At 40.6% G+C, this 21405-nt stretch overlaps 1 protein-coding gene across 3 annotated transcripts in view; it reads right to left on the bottom strand.

Moving 5' to 3' along the window:
- PRDM2 (PR/SET domain 2) overlaps window positions 1-21405 on the bottom strand; it is a 113061-nt gene that overhangs the window by 52352 nt on the left and 39304 nt on the right. For 2 of the 3 annotated variants that reach the window (XM_075605061.1, XM_075605060.1), the window contains 2 exons: window positions 9028-9131; window positions 1700-1852 (listed from right to left, as the gene is read on the bottom strand). In XM_075605061.1, the coding sequence (XP_075461176.1) occupies window positions 1700-1852; window positions 9028-9131 (257 nt within the window). Of the gene's footprint in view, window positions 1-1699; window positions 1853-9027; window positions 9132-21405 lie in introns of those variants that run through there. The other variant, XM_075605066.1, reaches the window with a different exon arrangement.

Genomic DNA, 21405 nt, shown 5'->3' with positions numbered 1-21405 from the left:
CTATAGAAACAAAAATACTTGTTACATTAGCATACATAAAAATGTCTTAATTTTTTTTAATGCTAGAAGTATTTTCTCATACTACAGAACTGATTAATTAAAAGAAAAAACACACATGTAGGATATTGCTTGAACTGCATCTTTAAAGTCTTTTCCCATTTGTTTATGGCCAAGTTTAGCTTACCTGTTATCTGAAGGTACAGGTACTAGCAAGCCCATTGCCACTCACACTAACTGTTGCCCTATTACAATTAAAAAATAGCTTAAAATGCTTATTGGATATGGAAGGTCTGTAATGTTTCGTATCAATGCCTGATAAAAATGTTTGGAAAAAAAAAAAATGCTTATTGGAAAACTATTAAATATTTCAGTCAATATCTGATTAGCAGACACTGTTACACGTCTGCTTCTGAATACTCAATGGCTAGTGGAATATGTTATTGATTTGTCCAAGTATTTCACACGTGATATTTTTATTTGCTGCACTGTTTTGTCACTTTTTTAAATGTCTGGTTATACCCATGTACCAGCTTCACATTGCATAGCCAGCAACCAACTTTGCACTGATAAGACTCTAAAGGTTGTAACAGCTGTCTGTGAGTAGGTTTAATGGCTATGCACTTCTTTAATCCAGGCTGTGCTGAAAAGCTGTGTAATATGGTAGGCATAAGCTTATAGTGGTCCATGTAAAAATGGATACGTAGTAAAGAGCAGGGGCGGATTTACAAATCCAGACCCATAATAATTGTGTTTGTTCTTGTATACCGCTGCTAGTTTTACATAGCGCTTTACGGAGAAATTTTGCAGATACAGTTCCTGCACCGCAGAGCTTACAATCTATGTTTTTGGTGCCTGAGGCACAGGGAGATAAAGTGACTTGCCCAAGGTCACAAGGAGACGACACCAGGAATTGAACCAGGTTCCCCTGCTTCAAACTCAGAGTCAGTGTCTTTACTCACTTAGCCGCTCCTTCTCTCCAAGTGCCCCATAGATACTTAGCTCGCAGTTGCCCGGGCCGCAGCTTCAAATGAGGCTGCGCCGTCACGTTTACCTGGTAACGTGAAGTCACACCGTCATTTAACAATGCAACGCCATGTGACGACACTGAAGAAGAGCAACACGAAGGAGAAGGTAAGAACTTGAGAGGCCCCAAGTTCTCCCCCGCAAATCAGTGGGGAAGTGAGCGGGGCGTCTGTATATGGTGGGTGTAGGGTTTGTGTCACTTTTTTTACCCACCATAACTTTTAAACTTCGCACAGTTTAGCCCATACTCGTTCCAGCACGTCTAGAATGTGATCTGTCTTGTATTTTGTGGATATCAACCAAGGAGGTTCTCTCTTCAATATTCCAATTTATTTACAGAACCAGGATGTTAGGTTTAACGCTTCTTCAGCTCAGCAATTCTAGCAGTAGCAGATTCCCAGATATTCCCTTTTATTCCCACTAACAGAGGACCATATTTTTGATCTTCACTCTTTTCTCTGACTCCGTGCATAGGAATATTATTATATTAATCCTGAGCTATACGTGCAATGATTTTGCTTCATATTAAAATATTTTACATGTACATAAGACACAAAGAATGCAGGATTACCACACCCGGTATTGATAAATGTCATTTCTTATGAGTAAGCAACGATGAGTAATGAATTACTGAAAAATGTCATATACTGTATAACAAGGTAAACATCAATACTACCTTTATGGTTTTGTAATATATAGTCCTGTTGATTTCCAGGGGACACAGATTTTGTTCCTTCTCTGAGCGAGCCCAGTTCACATATCGCAGCCAATTGCCCTTCTGTGGATCAGTAGCATCAACACACATCCATCCGAAGTTTGGGTAATAAACCTAAAATAAAACAAGAGTTTACAAATTAGTTTTTCAGATACCATATAAATGTAATACTCATTGTTTTTACAAATTAAGTTCTTATTGTTGTAACAAAAATAACCAATGGTGGCTTCAGATTGGCACAAGCCAACAGAGCTCACTAGGATCAGAATATGTGCAGAATGCATCATAGGAAGGTAGATCTAAGACAGTAAAAATACAAATGTAGGTCAGAGCGAATAGTATTTACTGCAATGATATGCCACTGCTTTTAAACTAATTTATGCTAAAATGTACGCAACCGATAACAGTATTAAGCTTTGATGAGGATATGTTTGACATCCAAATGAATGCGATACACCGATTATAACCCTAATTCCAAGTGGCAGTTTTTCAGTAGTGTTGGATGCTCCTCTCTTGTAACCAAACTGTCCGATGAAAAAATTTGCTGCAGAAGATCCCTTACAGAGATTTCTACAAATCTGAGTCAACCCTGATTATCAAAAACGCACCTGCAAGCAGTCCATTCTTAATATTGGTGAAAACAAAATTGCACATCCATTATATGTTTTGAAAATGACCTTGTGGAGTATCTATGTTTATACATTGTGAGCTGTATTAAAAAAAAAGTGCTCGAGTGGAAGGGGTCTTGAATTTTGGAAAGGCATTGTTGAGTATTGTTGACTTATTTGTCCTCCATGTAACATACGTTCTGTGAGCATGTAAGGTTAGTGATAAACACAGACTTACTGTAACTATATTAAAGCTCTGAATAATGCAACAGCGTCTAGCTACTTCAGTATAAAGATAAAAAAACTTATTTACTACGAGTTTCATTTAGATTTCCATCATATTTAGTATATAGTATATAGTATTAATCCATGAAAGATGCCATTTTCTTATGGTCATTTCTTTCTCCTTTTTCCTCTATGTCCTAGTGGGTAATAGATGGTCTCTCCCTCATGGCAGGACATAAGCTTTTAATTGGATTCCCCTGTGTATAAAAAGAGCTTCCCCGCACAGCCCTCTAGTGTTCTTATAAAGCAATACTTGAAAGCCCATCACCACAAGAACCAAACAAAGAATATATCGGGAATCCTAATACTGTATATTCTTTGGACAAGGAGAAAAAATAAATGACGGTAAGAAAATATCCTCTTTCTGCCATATTCTGTCAGCACACACTGGTGTGATATCCCACAGCAATATACTCAGGGAAGGGGAGGGAGGGGGTGGGAAAGGGAAGAGGAAGGGAGGAATAAGCTGTCTGCAGAACCTTCCTACCGAAAGCAGACGTCTGCAGGGGCTTCAATATTAAGTTTATAAAAGTAAATGAACTGGCCCATGTTGCTGCCCTACATATTTTTGAATGAGGAGCCAGAGTCTTCTCAGCGATCCCCCTAGTGGAATGAGCTTTAATTCCTTGTGGGGCTACCTTTCCCATTGAGGGATGTTCTAAGCCAAGGCAATTGCTTCTCTTCGTCATCTGGAAATTGAGGATTTAGAAGTCGGAAAACCCTTTCCTGAAACCAATATAAATAAATTAATCGAGCTTCTTCCATGGCTGTGACCTTTGAAGGATAGTTGAGAAGCACTGGCCTAAATCCAAAGAATGTCATCCCTGCTCATTCTTATTCCTTGGGTTTTGACAAAATGATGGCAGTATGATTTCTTGGTTGATATGGAACCAAGAAGATACTTTTGAGCTGAATTGAGTTATGGTTCTTAGGACTATCTTATCTGCACGAAACATTAGAGAGATTTCTGGCTGATAATTTTTTTTTATTTCTCCCATCATTCTGGCTGAAGTCAATGAGACAAGGAGAACGGTTATTTGTGTATGCACGTGGGTGTATGCGTGGGGCTGTATGTATGGGGGGGGGGGGGGGGTTGGGTATGCATGTGGGAGGAGGGAGGTATATGTACATACACAAAATTACAATGATCTATCTTCACATTTAATGTAATTGACATGTTTTAGCATATGTATATTTGACAAAACAATGCAGTTTAAGACTTTCATGTGTGGTTCAAAGGGTTCCCTGCATAAAGGCATTGAGAACTAAATTGGAAGTGCCACGGTGGACAAGTAGTTATTACTGTCGGTCTAAGATTCTTAAAAGCTCTAAAGAACCTTTTAATTAACAGATTAAGTGCAACTGCTCTCCTTTAAGTAATGTAAAAGCTGTAGATTGGTGCCCTTTTTGTCTGGATAGCGATCCAACCAAACAACTCACCAGTCTGGATAGCGATCAAACCAAACAACTCACCGGTCTGGATAGCGGTCCAACCAATCTACAACTTTTACATTGTGCAAACCTTCCGATTGGAGTGGATGCAGGTTCCGGTGTCGACTATACATATCATCCGATCCTTGACGAGATGACGGTTACATCCCGAGCAGCCTCACATGAGACCGCAGTACAACAGCTTGGAGAATACCCGCATACTGGGAGTTTAATATACATCTCCAGCACAGACTGCAGACTACGAGACACTGCATCTCTACAAACCGGGACAAAACGGAGGTAGGACTTTCATGTGGTGAAGGGGCTTCAGAGGTAATTCAAGTATCCTCCGTTGTGTATATACCCCTATCAGTTGTTCATGAATACCCAGTTACTTACTCCGTAAGTCCTTATTTCTACCAAGTGTATCACATGTGAAGACACCGGTTAATTAACTATACCTGCTCATAGAACTGCTAAATATATCCAGACCACAGTACTACATATATTATCATTTATAACATTATACAGGACTTTACAAAGTTTAAATCCCTAGGTTGAACTTGGACCTAGCTATAAGTGATCCATTTTTATTCTCTCCTTTAAGTAAAACTGATGGCTGAAACGTGCATCTTTAGGGTTTAAACCTTTAATCAAACCCATGTTGGAGAAAATTCAGGCTTTAGAGTCACTATCTGGATCTTCTTGAGCTGCACCACACCATGAATTTAATATTCTCCAGGATCTAATAGATCTTGGTGGTGGATCCCATCCCTTATGCACACATAATTAAAAAGGTCTGGATCACTGAGATCAACCATTCTTTCCTACTCAAGAGCAATGCTCTTAACTGTAGTTCCTGAGGTCTGAGATGGAAGACTAGACCATTGCTCAACAGATATAATACTCCCAAAAAGGTGACTCCAGTGGATGTTCCTGGGACAGGAGAAGGTCGTTTGAAAACCATACCCTTTTCTGCCATTCAGTTAATACTGCTATTAACATGGATTTGATCAGAACACTGGAACATGATTAGCTCCCAAATCCGGTGCTCAGAGTAACAAAACTCACAAGTCTCTTTGTGGATCAGAGAGAAGCCTCAACCTCCGTATTACCCCTGCAGGACTCTGCTGCAGTCACATTACTCACGGTTTGTGGAGGTAAACAGGCGGGTGCTTGATTGTTGCTGTATCGGTCCACTAGGTCCCCCGGTCAGTAGCTTTGCGTGTCCTCCTTCAAGGCACATACTTCGACTGGCACAATCTTCCTGGCACAATGATGTTGATTTGCAGGGTAGTTTGTAAACCCCCACACTGTACTGTATCACCACTGGTGGACTCGGTAGGCTCCGTGATCAAAGCTGGTCCGCATGTATCCGGTAAGAGGTAATTCCTGATGTCTCTCCGTTATCCGTCTGACGTCACCGCTTGCTGGAACTTGATAAATGAGTATGATCTCTCTATAGGCAAATCTCCTGTCACAGTGTGCTCCCAGGTATTAAGCATGAAGAGTGAACAACCCCAGAGGGGAATGGACTGGGACACAACCTCTCACAAAGAAAAATAAATTAAAATTGGGATATAACAATCAAAAGGGTTTATTTATAGAAACATGGTCAAAAAAGGTACTGATATACACTAACGCGTTTCACACGCAGGGTGCTTTATCAAAGATCTTTGATAAAGCACCCTGCGTGTGAAACGCGTTAGAGTGTATATCAGTACCTTTTTGTCCATGTTTTTATAAATAAACCCTTTTGATTGTTATATCCCAATTTTTATTTATTTTTCTTTGTGAGAGGTTGTGTCCCAGTCCATTCCCCTCTGGGGTTTTTCACTCTTATTAACATTGATTTGCCTGGTTTTATTTTCTTCATTACTCTGGGAATATGCAGAAAAATATAGGCATGGGGAAAATCCCATTTTATGGTCATAGCATCTAAATGAAGTGAGCGATTGTGACCGCTCCTGGAGAGCAGTGGAAGCTTCGAATTCCTTCGGTTTGCTATGTGGTCCACTTGAGGCCTTCCCCATTCCTGGAAAATTTGCTGGAAAGCATGGGGATATAGGCTCCATTCCCCCTGCAAAACTGTGTAGCGACTTGGGAAACCCACCGTTATGTTGAGCTTCCCCTTTATGTGTACTGCTGATCTCATTTGCAACTTTTTATTCTGCACAGTGCAGGATTCTGCTGACGTCTCTTCATCACCTGATGGAGATATACCACTACCGTGGCACTGCCTGACTAAACTCTGGAGGAATTTCTCTTTTAATATATCCACAAAAAACATTGTCTTAAACTGCTCGCATCTCCAGCAGATTTGTTGACTGTTCTTTCGGCCTCTTCCCAAAGTCCTTGAGTTTAATCCGTCCTCAGATAGGAAACACAGCCCAACATGCAAATATCTGTTCATGTGGATCAAGCACTCAGCACATTTTGCTGAAGGGATCACATGTAAAAACAGGTCCATAGAACTGCCTGAGTGGCAGATGATATGTAACCCAACAGCGCCATAAAACTTATTGTGCCCATTATTATTTTTTTGTGCATGTCCTGGCTTCCATGAAAATTCTCAGGACTTTTTCTGTTGGCAGAAAAACCTTGTCCATCCTCATAACAAACTTAAGTCCTAAATATTGGATTGATGTGTTGGATATAGCAGACTCTTGATAACTTGCTCTTGTATTTAAAATCAGGTAAAGTATCTTTACATGCCAGGCATACCAAATGCTTTGAGTTCGACAGACTCTTTGTTGGCTTTGGAACAGTCTCAGGAGAAGGAGTTGGTAATATATCCTGGTCGTCATAACCCCAGACATCTTGTCTGTAAGAACTGGTCGCCCAAGTAGAAAAAACAGTAAACTAATAGGAGTATTTCCTTGTTATTAACCTCATTAGAACCATTGCTTAGTTTACATAAACTAAATTATCAGCATGACATTTGGCAGACTTAAGCGAACTGCTGCACAATGTCTAATGCAGACTTATGCGAACAGCTGCTTAATAAAAATGCCTTGCAATACTTAAACCGTTGGCAGACTTAAGTGGACTGCTGCAGTAGGTAATATGTAGACTTGTGTGAAATGTTGCTTAATGAGCGATCTCAATTTCAAACATTGGTTGACATATAAACATATCTTAAGCCATTGGCAGACTTAAGGGAACTGCTGCACAAGGTGATGGGGCAGCTTTACTCCAACTGTTGCAGTATATAGATGTCACTGTTCCATTATTCACCTCTGATAATCAGCAAGATGCATTCTCCAACAATGCCTGTTACCTGCTGACCCTTGGCAGTACTTATATTGCACAAGATCAGTCAGGCAGACTTTTTGTATAAATGCCGCTCAACATGTCATACAGCAGCGGTGCGCAAAGTGGGGGGGGAGCGGGAGAATTTCCAGAGGGGCGCGGCTACAGAGGTCCCACGCTCTCCCCCAAGGCACTTAAACCAAGTGCGGGGGACCACGTGAGGCCTCTACAGCTTCACTTACCTGATCTTCGGTGATGCGTCGCCATGGTAACCGGCGTCAAATGACGCCTTGGGGGTCACGTGATGTCACATGACCCCGTGACGTCATTTGACGCCTGAGCCGGAGGAGGAGAGGGTGCACAAAGCAGGAGTTAAGGAGGCAGGGGGTGGGCGCAAGTTAAAAACTTAGCGCACCCCTGATATACTGTACAGTATGTCATATATACAGGCAAAAAGGATGATGGCATAATTGGGTAGAATTAATAAACACACAATCCCAGCAAGCTCAAAATCCACCACATTATTAATAATATAGTTGTGTGAAAAAGAAAGTACACCCGCTTTGAATTCTATGGTTTTACATATCAGGACATAATAATCATGTGTTCCTTAGCAGGTCTTAAAATTAGGTAAATACAACCTCAGATGAACAACACACATGACATATTACACCGTTGTATTTTTGATGAATGGATGTCTTATTCATGAATGTTAATTAACACCGGCCGGTGCCTCTAGAGTGGAGGTGGAAAAGATCTTTTTCACTTGAACATAAGGTTATTACTGTCTCAGTGTTTATTTAAATTAGTGATGGACAATATACAGTATTACCAAAATTATGGTGTCTGTTTATTAGTATCTTCACTATTTACTTTTGGCAGCTAATCAGGTTTGATAGTAAGGTTTCCCCTAGGACTGGGTGATAGTGGTAAAAAGGCAGGGTTGCAGACCTGTCTAAGACATGCAAATAAGCGCACAGTAATATTTCCATTTGCTATATGCTTTACTGTGGAGGAGGGTTTGTGTCACTTTTTTTACCCACCATAATTTAACTAAGTGGTGAAACCTATCCTAAGCTTCATTTTGCAAAGCCAGTATAACCAACCTCACACTGATAAGACCATTAAGGTCGAAACGGCTGTCTGTGGGTGGGTTTACTGGCTATGCATCTTAACCCAGGCTGTGCTCAAATCTGTGACATGCAGCAAGCATAAGCTTACAGGGGACCATGTTATATGGTTTTAAAGCAAAAGGTGTCGCTGTGTGCTCATTTGCATGTCATTTCCCAGAATCCCTTGCTGCAGTGGAAGCGCTGAGTGCTGTGTGATAATGGTAAAAGGCAGGGTTGCAGACCTGTCTAAGACATGCAAATGAGCATACAGTAATATTTATATATACTTTTGAAATAAAAAAATATATATAACTGCAAAGCAATACAACGTGTGAAAAAGGCAACTATGGCAAGATGTTAATGTTCTCATCTTTGTGTTTGGATTCTCTGAATGCTTTGTAGAAGTTTTTAATTGTATGTTATTATTTCCAAGTGATATTACTCTTAATTGTTGCTATGTTTCGGTGTTAAACTTTTAAAACCTATAAAATATATACATACACACATTAAAACTTGAGCAAAATTCTTGGTAGACTTGACATATTACAGCAATTTCCTTCATGTGCACCTCGTTATTTTAAACTATTGTTAGAGATCTTACCTCCCACATATACACGTTGTTCTTCACTTGAGATCTCTTCTTCTTCTCACCAATAAATGGTCCAAACTTCTTTCCTTTGGAAATGTGCTTTCTGGTCCAGACACCTACAAAGGAACAATTTAGTACGAGTCATCTTTCTGGATCTTTTATACGGTTACACTCAGCATATTACTATTCAATGACCATGTCAGGTAGTAGAACAGCACTTAAAGAGGTAATCCAAGCATCTTTAAAAAAAATACATATATTGTTGTTTTAATATATGCAGCCTTTTATTAACTTTATTGAAAATTAATTACCTAAGCTGCCGATCGATCGTTATCCTGTGATCGATGAGCAAAACCCTGTTTCACAGATTTCACCAAATGGCTTCCTTTCAGTTTCAAATCAATCCTTCAGCCAGTGCAAGGCTGCGCTTATAGTGCCGGCGACAGCTATAGCGATGCGACGTCACGTCAAAACAAATGCATTGAATCTGTTGCATGCGCTTATAGTAGGCGCGACCTAAATCTCTGTAGTCAGTAGAATTTTATTTTTACAGCGACGGTCTCACCATGTGACAGGCTATAAACCAATCAGATAACTTCTGATGCAGGAATAGGGAGAATGTGTGTGTGTGAGTGCGCAGGGAAAGGTGGGATGTGTGTGTGATGTGCAGGGAGGGGGGGTGTGTGTGATGTGCAGGGAGGTGGGGGGCTGTGTGTGTGAATGCAGGGAGAAGGGGCTTGTGTGTGTGAGATTGTGTGTCTGTCAAGTGAAACACACTATATTAACAACTTTACTTTAAATTATGGGAGAATTTACTATTTTAAAGTAAATTCAGCATACAAACAGAAATTACAACTCCTCTCCGTTTCAGCCTTCCCCCTTGCTCTGAACTCCGCCTTCCCCCTTGCCTGACGTCATTCCCTTTGTAGCCAGAGACGTCTACAAAACAGATTACAACTTTCGCAATGGCTACGAAAACGGGTGACATCATCGCTAGACGGCACTATAAGCGCAGCCTAACTCAGCAGCTACAATGTATTCTAATATTACTAAGGTAACACTATCTATTACAGTTTAGAGCACAAACTGCTGGGAATATTGGCAACAAAATTATCACAAACAGGAAAGTGTTACAAAAATGATGCGCATTGTAAAACTCAAAAAAATGGCATTAAGAGTTGAATGTTAAAATGTAAAAAAAAGTATTATCTAATACTACAGAACGGGTAAACAAAGCAAACAAACAAAAAAAAAAACCCTTGCAGTATATTGCTTAGATTGCTCCTTTAAGCCAAATATAAAATCTATAACCACCTCCAGCCCTCCAAAAAATGTTTGGAATTGAAGATAGAGCAATGTAAAGCATTTGTACTTACAGTATATTGATCCAGAGGAAGGCAAACAAGAAACCAAGTGCAAAATCATACAATGATAAATTCCTTCCCGACTCCAAATATTGGCAATCAGATTTCTCCCTGAATCAACATATTTACCATGTTTACTTATTTGGTATATCCCTGTATACCTTTGTTTTTTTTTATTATTTATTTTTTTAAGAAAGGAAAATGCCCAACTTTTTTTTGAAGATATTTATTGTATCTACCATCACAGTCTCCATGGGTAATCAATTCCACATTTTAACTGCCCTTACGGTAAAGCAGGGGGGCGCAAACTTTTTTCCCTGCGCCCCCCTGCCGGCTGTCCCCTCACTCCCGCGCCCCCCTCCCAACCCCAACTTACCCGCGCTCTGGCGTAATGACGTCACATGACCTCGCAGCGTCATTTTGCCGCCGCGTTGCCATGGCAACACATGGGAGGAAGCCGCCGGAGCCACGGTAAGTTAGGTTTACAGAGGCCCTGCAGCTCCCCCGGCACTTAATTTAAGTGCCTTCGGGAAGCGCGCGGGGCCTCTGTAAACCCCGCGCCCCCCGTCGGCAGTGTCGCGCCCCACAGTTTGCGCACCGCTGCGGTAAAGAACCCTTTCCTTTGTTGCTGGTGAAATCTCATTTCCTCCAACCTTAAAGCAGCAGGCCAAGCTGCAGTTTTTTTTATTTTTAAATTTATTTTTTCCCCTTTAATGTGTATCAATACAATCCACACGAGAGGTAATTAGCCAGCAGCAGAAGAGGACCAAAGCTACAGAGTTCCATGGGGAAGATCAGATGACCAGGCCAGTCACTAGATATAATTGCTGCACTGCGAGAGAGAGGGCAGGGCTAAAAAAAAAAAAAAAAGGAAGGGGGGATTTTTCAGAAGAGGAAGGGGCCTGTTTCAGAAGAGGAAGGGGCTGTGACTTTATAAATGGATGCTATAGAAACCAAAAAAATGCTTGTTACATTATAATACACTAAAAATTTCATTTAGTTTTTTTATTTTAAATGCTACAAGTATTTTCTCATAGTACAGAACCGATTTAAAAAACAAAACAAAACACAAAACAAACAAAAAAACACGACATGTAGGATATTGCTTGGTGTGCAGCTTTAAGGGATGACCCAGTGTTGTTTCTACTGCCCTTGGGATGAATAGTTCTTTTGAAAGCTCCTTGTATTGTCCCTGAATCTATTTGTATATAGTTATCATATCTATTTTTAGACGTCTTTTTTCTAATGTGAAGAGATGCTAGCTAAATGATATTTATTTACAAGTCAGATTTTCCATCCCCTTTATTAATTTGGTGGCTCTTCTCGCACTTTTTCAAGTTCCATAATGAGTTTTTTAGGGAGTGGTACCCAAAACTGAACTCCATATTCAAGGTGTGGTCTCACTACTTCTTAATAGAGGGGCAGCGGGTTTAATGCATTGTCACACCTGCTGCATCGTGCCATTTGGTGCAATAAAGTGTGTGTATTTGGTCTGTTATGTGTGGTATGTGTTTTTCATGTGTATATGGTGCATTGGTTTATTGTGCGTTTGCAGGTGTATGGCGTGCACATGCATGGAGTGCGCATGGGACGGTTGGTTGCGCTTGTCCCACCGGGCTAAAATTTGCCAGCCAGCCAGCCCCTTATTATGCCTATGTCAAAGAAGCAAAACCAAGGTATATACACAAGGACATAATTATGTAAACTAGAATAAATCCCCTAATAACATTTCCAGGTATACCAACAGAACAGCCAGAAGAGTATTGTAATTTTATTTTATATATGAACCATTATAAATCAAATCAACCAATAACAGTGTGAACATTTTGCAAGCATTTCTAACATCTGCACCATTTATATGACTTTAGCTTAGAATTTCAGTGTGAACATAGATACGGAATAAGTACAAAATGTAGATAATCTATTAGGGGAACCATACATTTATCTGGATTCTTCAAATATCATTCACGATAACATACGTAGGAGGATACAACTCATCTATTCATCTTAAGCATGAATACGTTTTTTTCAGTGCAAAACCTTGTCTGAGTAACAGAATATATATATATATATATATATATATATATATATATATATATATATATATATATAAATAACTAAATTAAAAAAAAGGCATTAAGAGTTGAATGTTAAAATGTAAAAAAAAGTATTATCTAATACTACAGAACGGGTAAACAAAGCAAACAAACAAAAAAAAAAACCCTTGCAGTATATTGCTTAGATTGCTCCTTTAAGCCAAATATAAAATCTATAACCACCTCCAGCCCTCCAAGAAATGTTTGGAATTGAAGATAGAGCAATGTAAAGCATTTGTACTTACAGTATATTGATCCAGAGGAAGGCAAACAAGAAACCAAGTGCAAAATCATACAATGATAAATTCCTTCCCGACTCCAAATATTGGCAATCAGATTTCTCCCTGAATCAACATATTTACCATGTTTACTTATTTGGTATATCCCTGTATACCTTTGTTTTTTTTTATTATTTATTTTTTTAAGAAAGGAAAATGCCCAACTTTTTTTTGAAGATATTTATTGTATCTACCATCACAGTCTCCATGGGTAATCAATTCCACATTTTAACTGCCCTTACGGTAAAGCAGGGGGGCGCAAACTTTTTTCCCTGCGCCCCCCTGCCGGCTGTCCCCTCACTTCCATCTACCAAATGTGCACTGGGGCACCTCAAGCAATTAGTGAGGGAGCCACCCCGCAAGGAAATGCAATATTTCCAGTACAAATAGGGACAAGCTAGCAGATGTCACTGTAAGTGAAACGTTCGTTCCCAGCAAGCAGCAGTTAGTGTGGTTTAGTATAAAGACAGACACGGAATCATGGTGCACACAAAAGTAAAGTTTTACATGTTCAGAGTTTGCAATGGAAAAAGAAAATCAACAAATGTAAAAACAAAAAACAAAAAAGCGCAACAGACCTTTGTCAGGCAGGTTAGCAAACCCACAACAACAAAAAAAGACATGGTTCTCAAAGTGGCAGCTATAGTAAAGACAAAAAGGTAGCTTTTATGAAATAGAGGCAGACTCGGAAGCAGGAAGAAGAGGCAGAATCGGAAGCAGGAAGACCGAACTATATCAGCTTAAGCAGAAGGAGGGTAAGCAAATAAATAAAAAGGGGCAAATATTTTTTAGGTGTATAAGTAAAAGGAGTAGTCCCACTTCACAAAACTAGTAGTAGGAAAGAGGCAGGTAACGATAGGATAGTGAGCCTGATGTTAATAGTGGGGAAATCATCTGAAATACTGCTGAAACGGACTTCCAGGTCTGCAAAAAGCCCAGTAGGCAAGTGAAAACGCACTTCCAGGTCTGCAAGAAGCAGCCCGGCATGGCAATGCAATGTCAGAGACATCAAGGGGTGAAGTGTATAATGGCAGACTGCAGAGTGAGCCTATGAAGCAAGCATTTACAACAATTTATAACTTGCTAAGCTGTATAATGCTGCTCAGATTCAACAGCTACGATGCACCTGTGAGCACACAGAGGAGATGGCGCTAAGATACAGTCTTATTACCACCTATTAATAAACAATCTACACATTCATTTCAGATTGTTTCAAATAAAATCACAGCCAACGTTCCATCTGTAATATTAAACTCTAAATATATAAAAACGCATTAAAACTGAGATATAGAAATAAAATATAAAGAAAGTCCAATTCTATGAGCCTCTTCCATATAAAAACAGACACACTAAAGCAAACATATCACATTCCTGTTCTAAAATCTTGTGGAAAAATGCAGGTAGCTCAGGAACCATAGGATATGTAAAAAACAGAACAAAAATACATAGTGCAAGACTGTGTAAAAATAAAGGGACCGATTGAGTGATTAAGACACCTTATGAGTGCACACTCGCACTTTTACAGCATATGGTAAGCAATGTACCCTTCCAGGGTTGCCTCCGAGTGTTGATGGAATACTTGATATTAATATTACCGATCCAAGTCACGTATCAGCTCCCAGGTCAACATGCAAGTAATAAGGTATACACACAAGGATAAGCGGACTAAGTGTAGGGAGTAAAACAATTTAGTGGGTACATTCAAGATAAAAAATGGTCACTCACATCTAGCCCCCATACAGTGTGTGTTGTACGAAGTCCGCCCTCGTGGATACCGGCAGTGAAGTTCTTCGGTAGACGCTGCTCGCTTCAGCCGCTGGTGCACACACAGCTGCCAGTGGGAGCTCCCTGCTCTCGCGTCCTTCGTTAGCGCTATCGGCGCTTCGGGAGACGCCACAAACAGTGACGTCACTGACCGGGTCCGTCTGGGCTGGGGATGTGAAACAACTCTACGCTCCAGCGAGAGAATTAGTTTCTTCCTGTTAGCCGGCTCCTGGTTCACTTCCAGTTTGACAACCGCGTGGTGATCCGGGTTAGTTAGAGGAAGGGGGGGACTCTGCGGATTTCGCTCTGTTGACATCGGTGGTGTGAGGGGATTCGATCGATCAAGTGGCGGAACTTAATTGTAAGTTTTTAAGTTGCTAAATGTGTGTTAATAAACGTGAACTATTTCTTCGATATCCTGCCTTCTCTGCGCTCCTCTCTTTGTTTAACGTTCGCTGTGTCCCGGTTGATCGCCGGAGAGTTCCGGAGCAGCAGGAAGAAGATCAGGCAGCAGAGGATACCTGACAAGCACGGTCCCAACTCTTGGCCGTCTAATTTGCCAAGGTGAGTTTGGAGTGCGGTTCAATATAATATATCCCATAGTCTATAAATTGGCATCAGTATGTGCTGGGCAATGCGCTTTCTGACCAGCGGATTTACAGAGGATTTGTTCCTACTGTATTAAGTATACCTAGTTTGGCATAGGTTTTGGATCTCATAGTGTCAATATGCAGCCCGAATGTAAAGAGTGAGGCTCTGTTGTTGGAAGCCTTAGTCCCAAGTACCATTGAAAAATTAGATAAATGAAAATTGAACAAAGCCTTATGGGATGCCTCTGGTGATATCCAAGGGGTTGGAGTTAGACTCTGAGATAGCTATTGGGTATAACCCAACTTGTCTATGCGTGAAACCAATTTAAAGCATGTTCCCGTATTCGAGAGCACTGAAGCTTGTTTAACAAGCTAACACGATCAACTGTATGACAAACCTTCGCAAAAATCTAGGAATATTGCAACAGTTAGATGTCCCAGATCTATTCCACAATGAATCTCAAACTTCTAAGAGGGTAGTTACTGTGGAGTGGTTTGGGTGAAAGCCAGATTGGAGTTGGCTAAGGAAAGTAGTCTGATCCTAGCCTGATCCCAGAAAAGTCTGTCACGAAAGACCAGGACTTCACAACTGGATCAAGGCAACAGCAAGGACAAAGCAGTTCAATAACAAGTATTTATTCAGACGGGAGCCAGCAAACACAGCAAAAAAATCACAATCCGAACTTGCACTCACCAAAAAACAGGGCATACAGGGGGGGGGGGGGGATCCTAGCTACCAGGCACCACTTCCAAGGCTTACCCGGGATTTGCTCCCACTCCTGTGGGGGTGGGAACCGTCCAGATCTCTGAGTGGCGGAGCAATTTAAAGTTCCCAGCTCAAAAATTCCTGCTCTCTGCTTCTCCGGCAATGCAGTCACTCAGCATAGAAGCACTTTTAAATCTCCCACTCAGGCATTTTATGTTTTAGTTACATTTATACACAGGAACGAAAGGACTGCCATTACAGGGCATGCAAGGGGCTACTGGGTATATTAAAACGTGGTAGCTCCGAGGCCTGGTGGCCACATGAGCCCCAGAAAAGGACGGGCAGGGGCTAAGGACTGGGCTTAACCTTTATGCTTTGTCCATGGGCCCCTTTCCATCACACAGTGTACCAAGGCAAACAAGCTATGCCCACATCTATAGAGGAAGCACAGTTGTTTCTGGATATTCTTGACCAGCTGTCACACTACATCCTTCAGTCTCTAATGGTGCAAGTGGCAAAAATGTCTTTGCTGCTTCCTAAGAGAATGGAAGAGGGTCTTGAAGATTGCCGCTAAACCCATGAGGCCGAGTAAAATAAGTTTGCTTCCTACCCACTGCATTGAAGCAACTGCAATGGCTGAGCTATCCTGCGATGCTTTAGCAAATGAGAATCTGGACCCATTTTCGGTCAGCTCTACTGTGCTTGCCCTGAGCCCTGTTGTGATAGAAGGGGGCTCTCTTTTGGTCTCCGGTTTGGTGAATTGGCTGAATTTGAACCCATCTGTTTGCTTCATTCGGCAGTTTAAAAAGTGAATCTATTTTTAGATGTTTGTCTTCCACAAAATCCGTTTGTTTTCCCCCGCCTCCGACGCTTAAGTTTATTAAATCGATATCTGATTAATATATTTAAAAAAACGCTAAGTGGAATATTGCTATAAAGTCTAACTAAATAAGTGAATCTTCAGATTTACACTTGCTGTTGGTTTGGTCCGGCAAGGCTCCTTTACGAAGGAGTACAGTTTAGTTAGCTCTGAAAGGGCTTTCCTGTATCCCCCATGAAGACTTGCCTCATTACTAAAGATGCTCTTGCTGTACACCCTCCGTTCCTTGGTTAGTAATCTTCATGGTTCTGCTTTTTTTTCCTCTGCTGCCGTGTGTGTGTGTGTGTGTGTGTGTGTGTGTGTGTGTGTGTGTGTGTGTGTGTGTGTGTGTGTGTGTGTGTGTGTGTGTGTGTGTGTGTGTGTTTTGTTATTTTGAGAATTGTTTATCAGTGTGGCATTGGTATAACATTGTTTATTATCTTGGGATGTCTGGACTGTTCCCCATTCAGTTCCCACCACTTTTTGTAACTTTATATTTGTCATGTATAAAAGTAAATTTCTAAAAATATAAAAGAGCCTTAATATCTCTCAGAAACGTAGCACTTAACTTTTACAAAGCCAAGAGGAAATAGTATTTAGTCAACAGATTCATGTTTCTCAAGACATGCACCCTAACGTGACAAAGCATTCCTGCTGTCTTATGTTTCCTATATAGAGGTCAACAGAGGAGCCGCTATTTGTTTTAGTCAAAGCCACTCTCCAGCCTATGCATACCAGAATTGATAAAGAAGGGAGATATCTTGTAGTCCCAGGATTTATAGGACACAGAGGTTACTTGTGCCAATATTTATGTTGCACGTGAGGGTCAAGCACATTAAAAAAAAAAAAAAAAAAAAATTATATATAAGGCTGTGGCCAGGCAGCCGCAACACGCGCTTACTTTAATGTAATCAAATTAGCATGGCCCCGTTAACGCTACGCGCACACGTGCACATACACTAAGCAAAGCTAGGCGCTTGGGGCGACACAGAAAATTGATTTTCAAGCGCGCTGAAGGGTCACATGACCCATCAGCAACCAATCAGCACCAGTCAATGCACACAGCTCAGAGCCAACCAATTATTACACACGCGCACCCCCCCGCCCCCCCGCCACCACTCGCAAAATTCAGCAGGACATCCAAGCGCTCATGCTTTGAGAGTTGATGACATCACCGCTCAAGTATGAGTGCTCAGCAGCAGCCTAAAACTAGATACGTCTGGTGTCCAACACAAATATGCTCTCTAAAATCTTTATGCAACCGTGATCACGATGCTAACAGATGCATGGAGGTGCCCAAAAGGTACGGATGCTAGATTACATCTTTTTCTCAAGAATCCACTGCTCTTCTTTAGAATAGGCTATCTTCTTAGGCTCAAGGTTAGCAACAAAATTACACACATTTTGGTTTACTCTCAAAATCTAACCTAGGGTTGGGCGATAATTAAATTTAATTTACTATACTAAGAGTTGTGTGCTTGTCCTTTTGTTTCTTTAACTTTTATTGTTTGCAAAGTAGTTATGGTATCATAATTGTTCAAACAAAGAAAAGAGCAAAAAGAACAATCGATTCATGGCTCCCAGGACTGCAAACAAACAGTCAACACCAAAAACATTAGAAAGATTGTGAAAATTCTCAGACGCATTTGGTTAACATGAAAAAGTTAAACGTTTAAAAACAATTATTCAGATTTTTTTTAAAAACAAACTGTTCATAGGCTACATTTAGACTATTAAATATGCCCCTATCTTTACTACAAATGTGTCCTAAGAGGGATGCTCCTTTAAGTGTTTTGAAATTTCGAGAGAAACACATACATGGTTCCTTATTCATATTAGAGAGCAGCGATTTCGAAGTTTGGAAACCCAACGCCTCGAACCGTAGCAATTTGTACCAAATTTAGCACAGTGCAATTGGCTGAATTTTGCTTGGATTGGCAACGTTTGGGATGCCGGATTTCCAAAAATCTGAATTCGCTCATCAGAAATTCATAAGTCAAATAAACAAGGAAAAGTGAGAGGATCAAGATCTGAGAAACTTCTACTTGTATGAAAGATGGAAGAGAGCAGATCTTTATTCCAGGAGGTGGTGGGGGTCATTAGTTCATATACACCTGTCCTGTTTCCTCTACTTGGATGGTGGCTGGGAGAGACGATTTTCAAGTAGCAGAACAAGACAACGGATAAGTGTCAGGAAACACATTTTAATGTGGCAATATCATTTCTTACAGTGTTTTCCTAACACCAAACATTTCCTGAGTATACTATAACAGATATGCATCCCTGATACAGTAGGAGGTATCAGGGAGGCACCAAGCATATTCCAATTCATACTCACACATTGACCAATGTAACGTACAGATTCTCCAGCCAAAATCCCTGATGCTACTGAGGTACCCTGCTGCATCTATTTATTTTATTTATTTATTTATAAAATATTTTACCAGGAAGTAATACATTGAGAGTTACCTCTCGTTTTCAAGTATGTCCTGGGCACAGAGTAAAACAAATAATACATGGTTACAAGTACAGTTACATAAATGAACAGGGTATACATTATATACAAGACATTGCATGCACAGTAAAAGAAAATATATATTATGAGCGTATGAAACAGTTACAGACCAGGTTAAAATGTGAGACAGCCTTAGATTTGAAAGAACCTAAACTGGTGGTGGATGTGAGAGTCTCTGGTAGGGTGTTCCAGTTTTGGGGTGCACGGAAGGAGAAGGAGGAACGTCCGGATACTTTGTTGAGCCTTGGGACCATGAATAGTCTTTTGGAGTCTAATCTCAGGTGATAAGTGCTGCAAGTGGTAGGGGTGAAGAGCTTGTTCAGGTAGCTGGGTAGCTTGCCCATGAAGAATTTAAAGGCAAGACAGGAAAGGTGAACTTTGTGCCTAGACTCTAGTGTTGACCAATCTAGTTCTTTGAGCATTTCGCAGTGATGTGTGTTGTAGTTGCATTGGAGAACAAAACGACAAATTGAATTGTAGAGGGTGTCAAGTTTGCTAAGGTGGGTTTGAGGAGCCGAGCCATATACTATGTCTCCATAGTCAATAATTGGCATTAGCATCTGCTGTGCAATACGCTTTCTGACCAGGAGACTTAGGGAGGATTGTTCCTGTAAAGTACCCCTAGTTTGGCATAGGTCTTGGTTGTCAGGGTATCAATGTGCATCCCGAATGTTAAGTGGGAGTCAAACCATAAGCCCAGGTATTTAAAACTAGTGACAGGTGTTAGGGTGGTGTTAGCGTTGGTTCTAATCAGGAGCTCAGTCACTGGAAGCTTTACAAATTTAGTCTTGGTCCCAAATACCATTGTTACAGTCTTGTCAGTGTTTAAAAACAGTTTGTTTTGGGAAATCCAGTTTTCGAGTCTCAAAAAGTCAGACTGAAGTATGTGTTGAAGGTCAGAGAGGCTATGGCTGTGTGCATATAGGATTGTGTCATCTGCATACATGTGTATTGAGGCTTCCTTACAAGCTGTGGGAAGATCATTAATGAACACTGAGAAGAGTAAGGGCCCCAGAACAGAGCCTTGCGGGACACCACAGGTGATATTCAGGGGGTTGGAGTTAGAGCCTGAGATGGACACATGTTGGGATCTTCCTGATAGGTAGGACTGTAACCAGTTTAAAGCATGCTTCCCTATTCCAGAGCTCTGGAGTTTGTTAAGCAGGATAGCATGATCAACTGTGTCAAAAGCCTTTGCAAAATCTAGGAATACTGCACCAGTGAGTTGTCCCCGTTCCATTCCACACTGGATTTCATTGCAAACTTTTAGCAGGGTAGTTACGGTGGAGTGTTTGGGACGAAAGCCAGATTGGAATTGGCTAGGGAAATTTTTCTTGGTATAGAAATCGCTTAATTGGGAGTGGACACATTTTCCCATGACTTTGGATACTACTACCTGTATATTGATAAATGTACAGTATTGTTAAGCGGATAAACAAATTAAGATATAGGTTATGTTTAAGTACTGTAACATCTCACTCTTTCAAATTACTGATGTACAACCATAATGGCGTCAGGGTGACATTCTACCGGTAACCCAATTCCCAGTAATCTTGGCAGGTCCCATGTGGTTAAATGGACATATGATAAAGGCTTTACCTGACATGGATGTTGAAATCTCTACTTTAAAGCGGAAACTGCTTGTTTGGAGTATTTTTTGGCATCTTGACAGGTCATTTAATAAGAAACCAACCCACACATTAGGAGGAGAATTCGTTTTATGGAACACAGGCCGTGAATCATTAGAGGAGTACTCTAGAATTCTACAACACATTCATTCACTCTTCTATTTTTTTTATGAGACCGTTCAGATGTTTTTGACGGTTTTAAACTAGGTTGATTATCTTGCTTCTGTTCTGGGGAGTGGGATAGAGTTAATCTTTTTGCTATTTAGCAGATACTGTAGTAACATCACATAATCACAGGCTTCGGTATTAAAATACTATGGGTTACTACCATTATATGCAGCATCCTACTAGGCTAGGTTGGTCAAAGATGAAGCCCAAAGCTTATAATTCGTGTCTCAGAAGGTTCAAAGTGATTATTATATGAAAGGATTGGCATACCAACACAATTCCAAAAAAACACTTCCGTAAACCAAATCCAAAAAAAAAGTTACATTTGTTTCTTCTGTTTTTCAAAATGGACCTGCATTACCCTTTCGGTAGTTCAACTTCAAACCAAAGACTTTGAGCTATACTGTACTTTTCAACCATTT

The sequence above is a fragment of the Ascaphus truei genome, chromosome 6, assembly GCF_040206685.1.
Source record: "Ascaphus truei isolate aAscTru1 chromosome 6, aAscTru1.hap1, whole genome shotgun sequence".
Lineage (NCBI taxonomy): Eukaryota > Metazoa > Chordata > Amphibia > Anura > Ascaphidae > Ascaphus > Ascaphus truei.
This window is presented reverse-complemented; position numbering and strand designations above follow the sequence as displayed.